This window comes from Mauremys reevesii, linkage group 5 (assembly GCF_016161935.1).
Source record: "Mauremys reevesii isolate NIE-2019 linkage group 5, ASM1616193v1, whole genome shotgun sequence".
In the NCBI taxonomy this organism is placed as follows: Eukaryota; Metazoa; Chordata; order Testudines; family Geoemydidae; genus Mauremys; species Mauremys reevesii.
Window position 1 is genome coordinate 87441471 of NC_052627.1, and position 14993 is coordinate 87456463.

Genomic DNA, 14993 nt, shown 5'->3' on the forward strand with positions numbered 1-14993 from the left:
CCCTCCCCAATACAGGTTTTAAAAAAGTTCTGTGAAAGCTAAAAAGTGCTAAAACTGAAGAATATTTCCTGCCTTCCAGTTGAAACTCTGAAGAAGAAAAAAAACAACAACAAAAAACCCCAACCCATCCTCAAACCCAAGTTTCATAAAGTTGTCACCCAAACCAGAAAATCCAACCAGCCTCACTAAAATCAAGGTCTACACTTGTACATATCACCTGAGTTTTGTGTTGTATCAACATTCAAATAGGTTTCAGAGTAGCAGCCGTGTTAGTCTGTATCCACAAAAAGAACATGAGTACTTGTGGCACCTTAGAAACTAATATATTTATTTCAGCATAAGCTTTTGTGGGCTACAGCTCACTTCTTCGGACGCATAGAATGGAACACACAGGGCTTGGCTACACTTACAAGTTGCAGCGCTGGGAGTTACAGCGCTGCTCATGCAGCTGTGTAAGGGCCAGCGCTGGAGTGTGGCCACACTGACAGCTACCAGCGCTGCAGTGTGGCCACACTTGCAGCACTTTCCAGCGCTGTATTGAGAGGTGCATTGTGGGCAGCTATCCCACAGAACACCTCGTCCCGTTTTGGCGCCGTTTTGGCGCTGAGTATTGTGGGAAGGGGAAGGAAGTGTGCGGGTCATTCCGCTTCCTGTTTGCCAGCGCCCCGTGGTGCATCGCTTCACATCCCAGCATTCATTCCGGCAGCGTTTGGCGCCATTGTGAGTGTCTTTCTGTTACTCTCTGTGAATCGCGATTTCTGTGGCAAATGGAGCCCGATCTGCTGAGGACTCTGCTGATGAGTGTCACCAGCACAACACGTTTGGCAGTCGAGCTATTCCTTCAGCTCCAAAGTGACAGTGAGGAGTCCGACGATGATATCAATATGGATTTGTCTGCCGCGTGTGACACTACAGTGCTTGCGGCATTCACGGAAATGCTCAGCACCGTTGAACGCCGCTTTTGGGCTCGGGAAACAAGCACTGAGTGGTGGGATCACATCGTCATGGAAGTCTGGGATGACGAGCAGTGGCTGCAGAACTTTCGTATGAGAAAAGCCACTTTCATGGGACTGTGTGCTGAGCTCGCCCCCACTCTGCGGCGCAAGGACACAAGATTGAGAGCTGCCCTGACGGTGGAAAAGCGGGTGGCTATTGCAATCTGGAAGATGGCAAATCCAGACAGCTACCGGTCGGTCGGGAACCAGTTTGGTGTGGGAAAGTCAACCGTGGGAATCGTTTTGATGCAGGTTTGCAAGGCAATTAATCGCATCCTGCTAAGAAAGACCGTGACTCTGGGGAGCGTGCAGGACATTGTGGATGGCTTTGCACAAATGGGTTTCCCTAACTGTGGAGGGGCGATAGATGGGACGCATATTCCTATTCTGGCCCCCCCCACCTGGCATCAGAGTACGTTAATCGTAAGGGGTATTTCTCTATGGTTCTCCAGGCGCTTGTGGATCACCGCGGGCGTTTCATTGACATTTACACAGGCTGGCCTGGAAAGGTGCATGATGCACGCATCTTTCGGAACAGTGGCCTGTTCAGGAAGATGCAGGCAGGGACTTTTTTCCCAGACAGGAAGATCACAGTAGGGGATGTCGAAATGCCCACTGTGATCCTTGGAGACCCCGCATACCCGTTACTGCCTTGGCTCATGAAACCCTATACAGGGAAGCTTGACAGGAGCAAGGACCGGTTCAACTACAGGCTGAGCCGGTGCAGAATGACTGTGGAGTGTGCTTTTGGGCATTTAAAGGCTCGCTGGAGATGTTTGTATGGGAAGCTAGACTTGGGGGAAAGCAGCATCCCCGCGGTTATAAGCGCTTGCTGTACCCTCCATAATATTTGTGAAGGGAAGGGTGAAACATTCAGTGAGGCATGGACCACCGAGGTTCAAGTCCTGGAGGCTGAATATGCACAGCCAGAGAGCAGGGCTAATAGAGAGGCCCAGCACAGGGCTTCAAGGATTAGGGATGCCTTGAGGGAAGAATTTGAGGCTGAAAGCCAACAGTAATGTTTGCTGCCTTGCATGGGAGTGAATTGCACTGCTTACACTGTTATTCTATTATCCATAATAATAATATCATTTGCAGTGCCTCTTTCTTTACTGGGCTAAGGTATCTTTCACTATCTGCTATAATAAAGACTGTTTTCAAAGCCAAGAATTGTTTTATTGAAAAGAAAAAAACTTCCTTGACAGACAGACAGACACACAACATTTCATTAACACAAGAGGGCAAGGGTGTGGGTTGGTGAACTGTACAGTCACAAGTTTGCATATGCCATGTCTGGATTGCTGTTTAATGAATCCTGCACTTCAGGGTTCATATACTGCATGGTGATGGGGTTGAATGCAGAGGGTAAGGGTGGTGGTAGGTATCAGGGCTGGTTGGGGAACGTACAGGTGTTGGAGGCAGCTGGTGGTGGTAAGAGCCTGGATGCTGGGGAAAGGTGGTTGGAGCTGACATTGGGGCACAAGGCACAAAGGACGGGGGTGGTGGGGGAGTAGCACGGTAGTGCTCTGCTTGCATGGCAACGAGTGACTCTATAGACTCTGCTTGGCGCTCCAGGATGCTTAGCAGCCGCTCCGTGCTTTTCCTCTTGGCCACTGCATTTCTCTTGCGGGTCCTGCTTTCTTTCTCTCGCCACTCCTTCAATTCTTTTCTCTCTGTAGCAGAGTGCTGAAGAACAGTTTTCAGAATGTCCTCTTTGGTCTTTCGGGGATTTTTTCTCAAATTTTGAAGCCTCTGTGATGTTGAACATCTGGGCAGTCCAGTCAAGGTCACTGTACACACAGAAATGACAACATTTAACACGGGCAGCATTGTATCCACTATCTCCAGACATGAATTGTTACACTGAGGGAGTTCTCACTTGCAAGTTCTCACTTGCATTCTTTATCCCAAAAGGAAAACACAACAGAAGCCACGAAATGGTGAGTGAGGAGTGTTTACTTATATAGGGAGAAGAGGGGCTTGAGTGAGAGGGAGCTGGTTGCTTCGGGTAATCTGGAGTGCTAGAGGGGTTGAGTGAAGATGCAGATGCAGGGGTGATCTTATCTCCCTATCTCTTCACTAAAGAGTCTCCCAACATTTTTCACAGGACTTAATCCTGGAAGATGTTTCCCTACTGCGAGTCACTAGGGAACAGCGGGGGGCTCTTTTAGAGCAATGTGGATTCCGCCCGGGACCCTATGCGGCGTGCCTGTGTTCAGAAATGGTCCCCCCCCCCCTGGCCGAAGAGTGGCGCGGACGCGTCACCGTCACTGGGACAAGGGACACAGTGGCTCTGCCTATAAACCTGCGCAGGCATATTGCCCACGCTCTGGATGAAGCTTTTGCTGAGATAACTGAAGCAGATTACCGCGACGTGATAGACCACATCAACGGGCTATTCCACATCTAGACGCTGCCATGCATGCATCCATAACCCCCCTTCCTCTCCAGAAACATTTCCACCCAGAAAATAAAAGCCGCTTACTGTGACCCCGCTGCTCTGCTTGTCCTTATTCAAGTGCTGGTTGCTGCGATTTGGTAAGTTCCTGCTTGCTTGAGAAGAGCTCCTGGCTGCATGCCTCCAGGAATCTGCGGTTTCTTCCCCATCCCAGGAGCTTCACTCGCGGTTTCCTCTCCCCCGCAGCCTCCTCCTCCTCCTGTCCCCAGCCTGCTCAGAAGTGTCCATCGTTACCCTGGGATTGGCAGTGGGGTCACCCCAAGTATGTTGTCCATCTCCAAGTAAAACGGCAGGTCGTGGGGGCGGATCCGGATCTGCGATTACCCTCGCGGGCTTTGAAATAGGCACTCCGCAGCTCTTTAACTATCACCCTGCATTGTAGTGCGTCACGTTGATGGTCCCTATCCAGCATGTCCCTTGCTATCTGCTCAAAGATATCGTAATTCCTACGGCCGGAGCGCAGCTGTGCCTGAACAGACGCCTCACCCCAAACACTGATGAGGTCCTGCAATTCACCTGTGCTCCATGCTGGGGCTCGTTTGCCGCGTGGAGGCATGGTTACCTGTAACCTGTAACTGATTAACTGATTGCACTCCACACCTGGCTGCAGCAAACAGGAAGGAGATTTTTAAATTTCCCGGGGCATTTAAAGGGCGGGTCACCTGAGGCAAGAGCAGTAGAGTGCAAACTGATGTGCAGAGTGGCTGAACAGGAATTCTGGGATAGCTCCTTATTCCCTGGAGGACAGGTAAAGCGCTGGTGAGTGTCCACACCTGCTGAGCAGCGCTGGTGTCACCAGCGCTGCACTCCTTATACCCCAACCCGGATGGGTTTTCAGCCAGCGCTGCAACCAGGGAGTTGCAGCGCTGGTTGTGCCCTGCAAGTGTGGACGGGGTGTTAATTGCAGCGCTGGAAAGCCTCCACCAGCGCTGCAACTTGTAAGTGTAGCCAAGCCCACAGACAGAAGATATTTATACATACAGAGAACATGAAAAGGTGGAAGTACGCATACCAACTGGAAGAGGCCAATCAATTGAGATGAGCTCTCATCAGCAGGAGAAAAAAAACCTTTAAAGTGATAATTGAGATGACCCATAGAAGGTGTGAGGAGAACTTAACACAGGGAAATATATTCAATTAGTGTAATGACCCAACCATTCCCAGTCTCTGTTCAAACCTAAGTTAATTGTATCTAATTTGCATATTAGATTACTATTACATTGCACATTCAAATATTATCCCAAAAGCTTCACAAAGTTCTGATGATAAAGGTTTTTTTTTTTTTTTTTGGCCATGTGAAGGCAATCTATGAAATATCTGGGAAAACAAACTTATGCAAAATGTTTTTTTTAATTGATGATACTAAAAATATCTGAAAAACAGACATAGTTAAATAGTAGTCATTCATTATGACTGTGCTAAATGCAGCTATTTTCATGTTTTGCCAGTGCTATAAATTTAAGACTGTCTGAATTTTATGAGTGGAGTATGAATGTCCACGTGAATGATGTATAAGAAACTCCTGATAAGAGAAATGAAAAATAAGTTTCCTTCATTTTTTTCCTATTGTAACAAATGTGAGTTTTTACAAATTATAATTTGTGTTTATTTTTTTAATTGGGGAATTAAACAATGAAAGTATGAGAGCTTTGAGTTTATGAAAATGATTCACAAGTAGCCAGGAAGAAGAGACAATGCATGCATCTCTACTAGGCTTACATCAGGGTTTGGAATTTGAGCTGAAAGTAGAGCAGGACTAGAATTTGGAAGCACAGAAATCTCAAATTATTCTTCTGAGATTTTGGCCCAAACTAGCACAGATTGTGTAGGATTAACTAATTTGGTCTGATTTCTGTCATATTGGACCACATCCAAACTGGGACTAAAAATAGGTTACTTGTGGTTTTGGATCTAACCTAGCACCAAAACCTTGGTGAGTGTTTTGGATCATGGATTTGAATCTTAGCCAGGGGTGAAAGTGAGCCAGGTTTAAAACAAAGAAAATGAAGTATGGTTTTCACACAACGCACAGTCAACCTGTGGAACACCTTACCAGGATGTTGTGAAGGCCAAGACTATAACAGGGTTCAAAAAAGAACTAGATAAATTCATGGAGGATTGGTCCCTCATTGGCTATTAGCCAGGATGGACAGGGATGGAGTCCCTACCCTCTATTTGCCAGAAGTTGGGAATGGGCGACAGGGAATGGATCACTTGATGATTATCTTTTCTGTTAATTCCTTCTGGGGCACCTGGCATTGGCCATTGTCAGAAGATAGGATACTGGGCTAGATGGACCTTTGTTCTGACCCAGTATGGCCATTCTTATGGAACTACAGAACCTGAATCATCAAAAAAGAAAATCAATCTTCTGCTGGTGGCATCTGACTCAGATGATGAGAATGAACATGCATTGGTCTGCACTGTTTGAGTTGTTATCAAACAGAACTTGTCAACAGCATGGATGCATATCCTCTGGAATGGTGGTTGAAGCATGAAGGGACATATGAATCTTTAGCACATCTAGCATGTAAATATCATGCGACACCGGCTACGACAGTGCCATTCGAATGCCTGTTCTTACTTTCAGGTGACACTGTAAACAAGAAGTGGGCAGTATTATCTCCTGCAAATGTAAACAATCTTGTTTGACTGAACAAGAAGTAGGACTGAGTGGACTTGTAGGCTCTAAGTTTTACATTGTTTTATTTTGAATGCAGTTTTTTTGTACATAATTCTACATTTGTAAGTTCAACTTTCATGATAAAGAGATAGCACTACAGTACTTGTAATGGAGGAATTAAAAATACTATTTCTTTTTTTTTTTGCAGTGCAAATATTTGTAATAAAATATAAAGTGAGCACTGTACATTTTGTATTTTGTGTTGTAATTAAAATATATTTGTAAATCTAGAAAACGTCCAAAAATATTTAAATAAATGGAATTCTACTATTGTTTAACAGTGCAATTAATCGCAATTAATTTTTTAAAGTGCTTGACAGCCATATTCATAGACAATGATTTGTTTATACTGCTCTGTATACTATACACTGACATGTAAGTATAATATTCCTATTCCAGCTGATTTATTTTATAATTATGTGGTAACAATGAGAAAGTAAGCAATTTTTCAGTAATAGTGTGCTCTGATACTTTTGTATTTTTATGTCTGATTTTTTAAGTTTTTAAGTGAGGTGAAACTTGGGGGTACACAAGACAAATCATACTCTTGAAAGGGTTATAGTAGTCTGGAAAGATTGAGAGCCACTGGTTTAGAGTACATACCTTACAACAGGCACAGTATGTATAAAGATATACATTTAACTAGCAATACAATTTAATAGCAGCAATACAACAGTGATAAAAACCCAGATTTGTACAATGAATCTGTCTGTTGGAATGTTAAGCCTGATTTTTTCCACTGCATTTCTGTCAGCATAGATCTGACACAAGTCCACTGATGGCACAGGACTTACACAGGCAAAAACTGTCGCAAGTAAGATCAGAATCAGGCCCCTTCCCATTTGCTGACCCTCTCTGATTTTAATTTTGCAATCTATTTTAATACTGTAGTTTTTTAATTTAACAGAGTGGATGAAACCACACTCGATCATTCCATTGATTGCTTCAGGAAAAAAACTGGCTGTGAAATCCTTAACAAACATCACACTCACCACAATCTCTCTACTGCCAAGAGGGCAGCTATACAGTCCCTGAAATCTAACCACCATATAGCGATCAAATCAGCAGACAAAGGGGGGAGGGGAGGGCACCACTGTAGTCCTCAACCGTGGTGACTATGTTAATGAGGTCAACTGACAACTCTGTGACACCACCTATTATAAGTTTCAGAGTAGCAGCCGTGTTAGTCTGTATCCGCAAAAAAAACAGGAGTACTTGTGGCACCTTAGAGACTAACAAATTTATTTCAGCATGAGCTTTCGTGAGCTAAAGCTCACTTCTGCTCACATATAGAGAACACACACAACACAGACATATTATACATACAGAGAACATGAAAAGGTGGAAGTATGCATACCAACAGGCAGAGTCTAATCAATTGAGATGAGCTATTATAAAGAACTCAAAGAAGTCCCCACACCACAATTTATGCAGGAATTTAAGGATACCATCAAATCCTTCCCCAAATAACTCCAAGAGGAACTCTACAAACTCATCCCACAAAAATCCACAGTCCTTCTGCATGCTTCCCAAGATAAACAAGGGAACACAGGCAAACCATCATATCTGACCACAGCACTCTTACTGAAGAAATATCAGGTCTCGCAGAAACTATCCTCAAACCACTCACCATACAAAGAGCCAGCTTCCTCCAGGAGGCAACTGACTTCCTCCAAAAACTTTGCAACAGTAACAACCTCTCTCAGAACACCATTCTTTCCACTATGGATGTCACTTCCCTATACACCAACATCCCTCACAATGACGGCATAAATGCCTGCCTCAAATATTTACAAGACAATGGACAACCTTCAGATATCCACTCCAAACACATTGCCAAACTCATCCATTTCATCCTCACCCATAACAATTTTACATTTAACAACAAACACTTTGTCCAAACCATGGGAACAGCCATGGGTCCTAGGATGACTCTTCAATATGCCAACCTTTTCATGGGCCACCTTGAAGAAGAATTTCTGGACAAACGCACCATAAAATGAATGATATGCCTGAGACACATCAATGGTATTTTCACCCTCTGGACAAATGACACACTCCCTCATAGATTTCCACAAAACTTAAACCACCACCACCTGTCCATTAAACTCTCTCTGGAACACTGCCACACTAACATCGACTTCAACAGTGGAATCCAACAGACAACTATATACAAGAGACCCAACCACCCCAAGAAATATTTACCTACACCCAAGCACTCAAATTCCACATAATATCTTCAGAGGAAAAAGTACAAGATATAACACATTCAGAACTACCTTCACCAAACAAGGACATTCTACCAGATAAGTAGGTCACATAATGGAACAGGCCATCCAAATACCTTGACAGAACCTGCTTCAGTATAGAAATAAACCCCCTCCAACCACACACCCCTAGCTGTCACCTACTACCCACACTGGAACCTATCATCAAACACCTACAACCATATTAATGGAGACCCCATCCTGAAAGAAATCTTTCCTGAACCCCCTCTTCTGGCCTTCAAACAACCCCCCAACCTTTCCAGGCTCATCATCAGAACCAAGCTCTTCACAGACCAGGACGTCAAAACTCAAAGTGGTACCAGACCCTGCCAGAACAACAAATGCAAAACCTGCAGACACATCTGTACTGCTACAATGAGCAACATCCCCCACAACACACCTTTCAAGATCCATGGGTCCTATGCATGCCTATCACAACATGTGGTGTACCTCATCCAATATATTAAATGCCTCAACCACAACTATGTGGGTGAAACCAGACAATCACTATGCTCGCCAATGAACACTCTCAGGAAAATGCTAAAAGACAAAAATAGCATATCACCTGTGCATGAACACTTTCCACAAAGCACATTTATATTCCCCATCTTGCAAACAGAAGGTATGAGAAAATAGCACCCCATGGTGATAGGTTTTGACCAGAAATGAGCACAGGTACATATGGTTCTGGGCTAGCAGAGAACGTAGACTCTACTGACCCTGCTATCATTTCTGCACGTGCCTTTGCCTCTACTTTTGACACATCTGTCCCTGGCATGAGCCTGGCACTTTGTGCAGCTTCTTTGGTAATTTCATTATTTTTTCTCCTCTCCATCACGTCTACTACACATGAACGCAAAGCGGCTTCTGACACATTGCCATTGGATTTTATATTAATAACTTTTTTCCATATTTTTGAATTTATAACTAAAAAAAGTTGCTGGGTTGAGAACCCTAAAGACTGCAGCTCTATCAACAGAACAGGCAGGTCACGCACAGCAATGCGGCAAGCTTCCCCCACACTTCCCACCCGTAAGCTTCATTCCTGACCTGGAGGTACCACCTCGAGGGGAAAGAGAGTACAGCAGAGTCTCCATGCCCAGTCAGTTCAGGTACTAACTAGGGTACCCATTGTGCTGGTGATTTGATGTCTGTCTGTCTGTCCTTAAATTTTACTAATCCATGAAAGTAGGCTTGAATTTGTTTGGTTTAACCCTGGACTTTCTTTTTTCTACACAGCTACACATGGAACCAACAACTGACACGTGCAAGAAGTTAAACACAGATTCTACAGTACAAGAATATGACTAGAAAGGCACACAGACACTCTAATATGCAGTGTACCACTTACTATCATTCAGTGCGATGAAATTCTGTTTCATTTAAACAAGAACAACATCCATTACATCTACAACGATTCTTATGGCTTCAGTTTAAAACAAACACATTTAACAAATACATGTATGTTTTTACCTCAAACCATTGTTTGTTTCTTCATCTGAAGAGAGGCCATTGCATACATTCCCGAAAGAGTGGCTGGGTTTCAATTTGGCTTCCTCGCAGTCTGATGTTGCGTCTCTCTTTTTCCTTTTACCAAAAAACTTCTTGAAAGGCTGGAACTTCCCTGCCCTTTTCTTGTCTGCAGATCACAAGACAAACACATATGGTAGCTTATCAAGGCTGCACTTTGGTGTGTGCTAGAAAATCACAACAGCTAGCACTTGCAAAAGAAAAATGAGGTCAAAGAGCAATCACCAGCCTAAGCAAACCCTGTGCTTGGAATTTAAATGCATGGCTGCAACTCACTGTCAAGGCACAATATTGACAAAGCAAAATGAACAGCATTAAAACACCTGCTCTCTGGATTAAAGATTCATGCTGAGGTGTCAGTGCGGTCAAACATTTGGATGGGGGGGAAAGGATCATTTACAAGAGACAGAATGAAAACCCAATAGAAGAAGATTCATTTTTAGATTTTGTGTAGTACTTTTCTTTTGTCCTGGTCACTAAAGGAAAGCTCTGCATTCATTACCATACTGCAGTAGGTGCTACATGCACTGGTTTGAATGGAAGAAACTGAAAATAACTTTGTATATATTATTTATATTGTGCCATAGGTGAACAAGGCACTTTGAAGACAAACTAAGATAATGAGTTAAATTCTCAGAGTTACATCAGTGTACATCCAGAGTGAAGTCAATTGAGTTACTCTGGTTTTACTCCTGAGTGACTGAGAGCAGAATCTGGCCCAGCATTCCACCCTGAGGTGTTTACAAACTGAAGTTAGACCCAAAACTCAGAGAAAGACAATTTGGCAGGCACAAGGAAGGAAACGGCAAGCAAAAAGAGAGGGGATACCACTTTTCACAGAGAACATAGATGACAAATAAATAAGTTTGCGAAGCTAAACCTTTTCCCCCCCACAGCCTACACCAAAAAAATTAAAATAAATAACTATATAAAAAAATCAAGGCTTATTGCTAAATGTTGGCATGGTGTAACAAAGGAGGAATTTCAAACATTTTGAAACTATCATAGTTTCATTTCATTTTTTTTCATTTAATTTTAGATTGCACTCTCATTTAGAATGCATTTTTTTCTCTTCTGCTCTTCTAATATTGATTTTTGAGATGTATCATTTTCACCACTGTGTGTCACAAACTTTTCATTAGCCATCCAGAATTTCTACACATACATACATACTCTCTCTCTCTCCTCTCTCTCTCTCTCTCTCTCTCCCCAGGCTGCTGCTCAGAAAAAAAAATGAATTTTTTGTTGCATGATGTGCATGAAACGTGTAGGGACAACTGACCAATAAACCAAACAAACAAAACAGTTATAATATTAAATAATCTAAATTACAATTTAAAAACAAGGGGTTTAAAACTATAACTGATCACACACAATCCAGTCAGAAGAAGGCCATCGAGAGAGAGACGCCGACACCATGGGTGCTCCAGGGCTGGAGCACCCATGGGGAAAAATTAGTGGGTACTCTGCATCCACTGGCAGCCAAGCTCCCCTCAACCCCCACCCCACCCCACCTCCTCCTCCTCCCCTGAGCGCGCCACGTTCCTGCTCCTTCGCCTACCTCCCAGAGCTTCCTGCCCAGCCGCCTCCAAACAGCTGTTTGGCAGTGTTAGCATGCTCCAGGAGGGAGGGGGAGGAGGGGGAATGCAGCATGCTCAGGGGAGGAGGCGGGGCCAGGGCCGGGATTTGGGGAAGGAGTTGGAATAGGGGCAGGGAGGGGTCAGAGAGTTTGGGGAAGGGGTTGGAATGGGGGTGGGGGCTAGGGCAGGAAGGCGGGGTCGAGCACCCACAGGAAAGAGGGGAAGTTGGTGCTTATGGAGAGAGAGGAGTTTTTACCACTCCCTGAAGCTTGAATCAATCAGGGTTCCCAAGTGGTAGTGGGGGTAGCTGAGGTTCCAGAGTTCTGGAGACAGGCAGAGCCCCCAGCATGATCAGTCAGGAGAAGATGAAGTCCCAGTGGAACTGATGCAGATGTTGGATCCAGGCATCAGAACACTTACCTGAGTATGGGTAGGAGTTTTTGTAGGGAAAGAACAATGGTTCAAGGGAGAACACTAGATTTGTTTATGGGTAAACTGATGGCTCAAGGGAGTACACCAAAGTTGTTTTGTTCAGGCAAGACAATAGGAACTGATTATTCCTGGCTATGGGCTGTGTTCCTTGCTGGGAGCTCACAATGCAATTAGACAGCTTCAGTATTTTGGATACCAGTAAATGATTTATTACTAGAATTGGTCTGATAACTACTGAGCTGGGTGTGTGCAGGTATGGGTTCATTAACATCTGGAGCAGAGATTCCCCATCATGCAGTGCTTCCCTGCTTTTCTAGTTCCAGAGTTCTGTGCAGTTCTTGCCTTGGAATCTCTGTTCTCCATTCTGTATGCTAATGGAGATGCCTCCCTGTCCCATCTTTGATGCAACTGAGGTTAGGGGAGTTTCTTTAATCCTGTCACCCTTGTCCAGAGGGGTTTAGGTGTCTCTTTCACTGCCTTTTCCTTGCTTTTTGTAAGTCTTTCTTCTGATCGGCTTTGGTTCAAGGAGAGGCTGGGGTGGGGGGAAGGTCTTTCATGAGCCAGACAGGCTGGGTACTGGTTTCCCAAAACACAGAGCTGATAGGTAACAATCAGTATGCCAAGCAGATAATGCATGCAGTAGAGATATTAGCCCAAAACATTAAAGCCAAACAAATAACACTCTGCTCCAGTCAGCATATCATCTGAAAATCTCAAAGAAATTTATAATGATGGGAATCATTCTTCTCATTTTGCAGATGGGGCAATGGAAACACAGAGAATTTATGTGAACTCACAATCTTTGCAAGAACATCTTGGCATGAAACAACAAGGAGATTTTGGGTCTCAGGTTAAAAAAGACTGAGAACAATTGCATTAGGCTACAGTTGGCCCAGATCTTCAAGCATTTGAGATTTTTCCTCATTTGGTAAAGGCACTGTCACAGTCCTTGAGTTGGCTGCACCTCTGATTCCCTCATGTGCTCCTCAAGAGCACCCCACTTAAGTCTCAGGCCTCCAGCCATCACTTTTCTCATGACAGAATCCTATGATTCCTTTCCTTCAGTCCAGGGTCTTTACTATAGACCCTTCCAAATCATTGTGGTTACCTCAGCAGGTCTGACTTCAGTTCAGCTCCTGCATTCCCGCAGGGGCAATGACAGGGCGATCCAGTGACCAATCACTTTCATAAAGGAAAGTACTATTTATTCAGAACAAAAGCATTTAAGAGAAAACATATCTTAAAAACAATAAACAGCTTATATGCATGACTAGCTTACAAAGTGGTCAACCATCTTTCACTTGGGGACTTTGGTAAAATACTTCAGGTCCTTCCAAAGGGTTGGGTTCTGTTGGTCATAGTCTCATGCTTGTCAGTTCTTGGACAGAGTTTCCCCCCTCTCAGGTCACTATTTTTATACCATTTCAAGTCCTTTGTGTTCTTAGGCCTCTTAAACTAGGTCAAACCAGTCTATAAAGCTTCCCCTTTGGGGGCAGGAGTAGGGGGTAAAACTTCAAAATACTCGTTACATAGATTATTTCAGAATTGAAGATTTGCCTCAGTTACCTCCATTATCTTTAGTTCCTGCAGGAAGCATTCCTTATCTTACTTATTACGCCAGGAAATCCCAAAACTAGCAAGCGCATAAAGATACATATAACATTTAACACATCACAGGCACTATTCATGAAAATGGCTCTTGTAGACTGGTAGAGCACAAAACAAATTGCGCACTACCAGAGACAAGACTTGTGGAAGGAACTGGATTGCCACAGTTTCCATATGTCTGCTACTATAACAGGGACAGATCTCTCCCTTCTTTTTCAAAAAGGATTTCAGTCCATACCATTCCAACAGCACAGCTAGTTCACTCAGAGTATACAGGGCCGGCGCAACCCATTAGGTGACCTATGCGATGACCTAGAGCGCTAACATTTGGGAGGCGGTGCCCGGATCTTCGGCCGCCGTGGTTGTCAGCGGTATTTCAGGGGCAGGACCTTCTGACGCCTAGGGCAACAAGTTGGCAGTGCTCCTGAGCGTATAGCATAAGTCAGTACAGTCACAATGACTTTTTGAAAGGGCCCTTGTATTTTCAGCCCACTTCTGCTGTACTATCCCCTCTGTAGGCTGGTAACGGAACATCAAGTCTAAACCCACATTGGACATGGGTCCAGAGATAAATTCAAGACACATATTTTTCATTAAACTAACAGCTGTGATCACAGTACTTATAATTAAAATATCTTTGTATATTTGTAGTCTAGGGTTTTCAAACACTCATGTTCATTAAAGGAAGCAGTTTTAGGTATTGCTTCCACTTATCAACATGTAGTTTAAAGATCATCATACAGCATTTGGGAAATCACAAACAACTGTAGTTTTTAATATGCACCATATTTTTATTCAAAATACCCCAATGTATGAAATTGTGCATAAGCTGTCTCCAAGCACATAGCAAATATGTGTTTAGCTTTCTACAGAGATACTGACGGACCATTTGCTTTAAATGAGCAGATATTGGAGCTTCAGTGTGATAATCCCAGCAGAGAACAAAATATTTGCACCATTTTAGAAGAACAACACTAAATGGGCTCACCCCTGCATCCCTTGCATATATTTAACTCTCAATGAAGTTAATGAAAGTTTTGAGAGAACAATTGTAGGATCAGGCCCAGGAGGAAAATGATGACATATGCATACAACCAAAGTTCCCAGGGTAGAATAGGTTGATAAAAAACCATAAACTGAAGTCAGTAACATACACAAACGCACAGACATATGCTTAATTAACTTACCATCAGTGCCCTAATAAGGAAGAAATATCAATATATATTATTATGGCAACATTTCACTCTCTCTATTCTTCCCATGTGATGCAACATGTCCCTCACTTTATATCTGCACATCGTAGCTGCCATTCTTTCACATGAGGACAAGTTTTTCTTCAGAGCCAATAAATGTCAATCCTTTAACTCAAGCTGGATGGCTCACTGTTAAATGGATGGGCAATCTGAGGCAGCCCTTGACCTCCAGGGCTGAGCAAGCTGT

General features: G+C 43.7%; 1 protein-coding gene across 7 annotated transcripts in view; it reads right to left on the reverse strand.

Annotated features, from left to right (window-relative positions):
* CRACD (capping protein inhibiting regulator of actin dynamics) overlaps nt 1-14993 on the reverse strand; it is a 224358-nt gene that overhangs the window by 60300 nt on the left and 149065 nt on the right. For 6 of the 7 annotated variants that reach the window (XM_039539500.1, XM_039539498.1, XM_039539501.1 and 3 more), the window contains one exon: nt 9877-10042. In XM_039539500.1, coding sequence (XP_039395434.1) covers nt 9877-10042 — 166 coding nt within the window. Of the gene's footprint in view, nt 1-9876; nt 10043-14993 lie in introns of those variants that run through there. The other variant, XM_039539503.1, reaches the window with a different exon arrangement.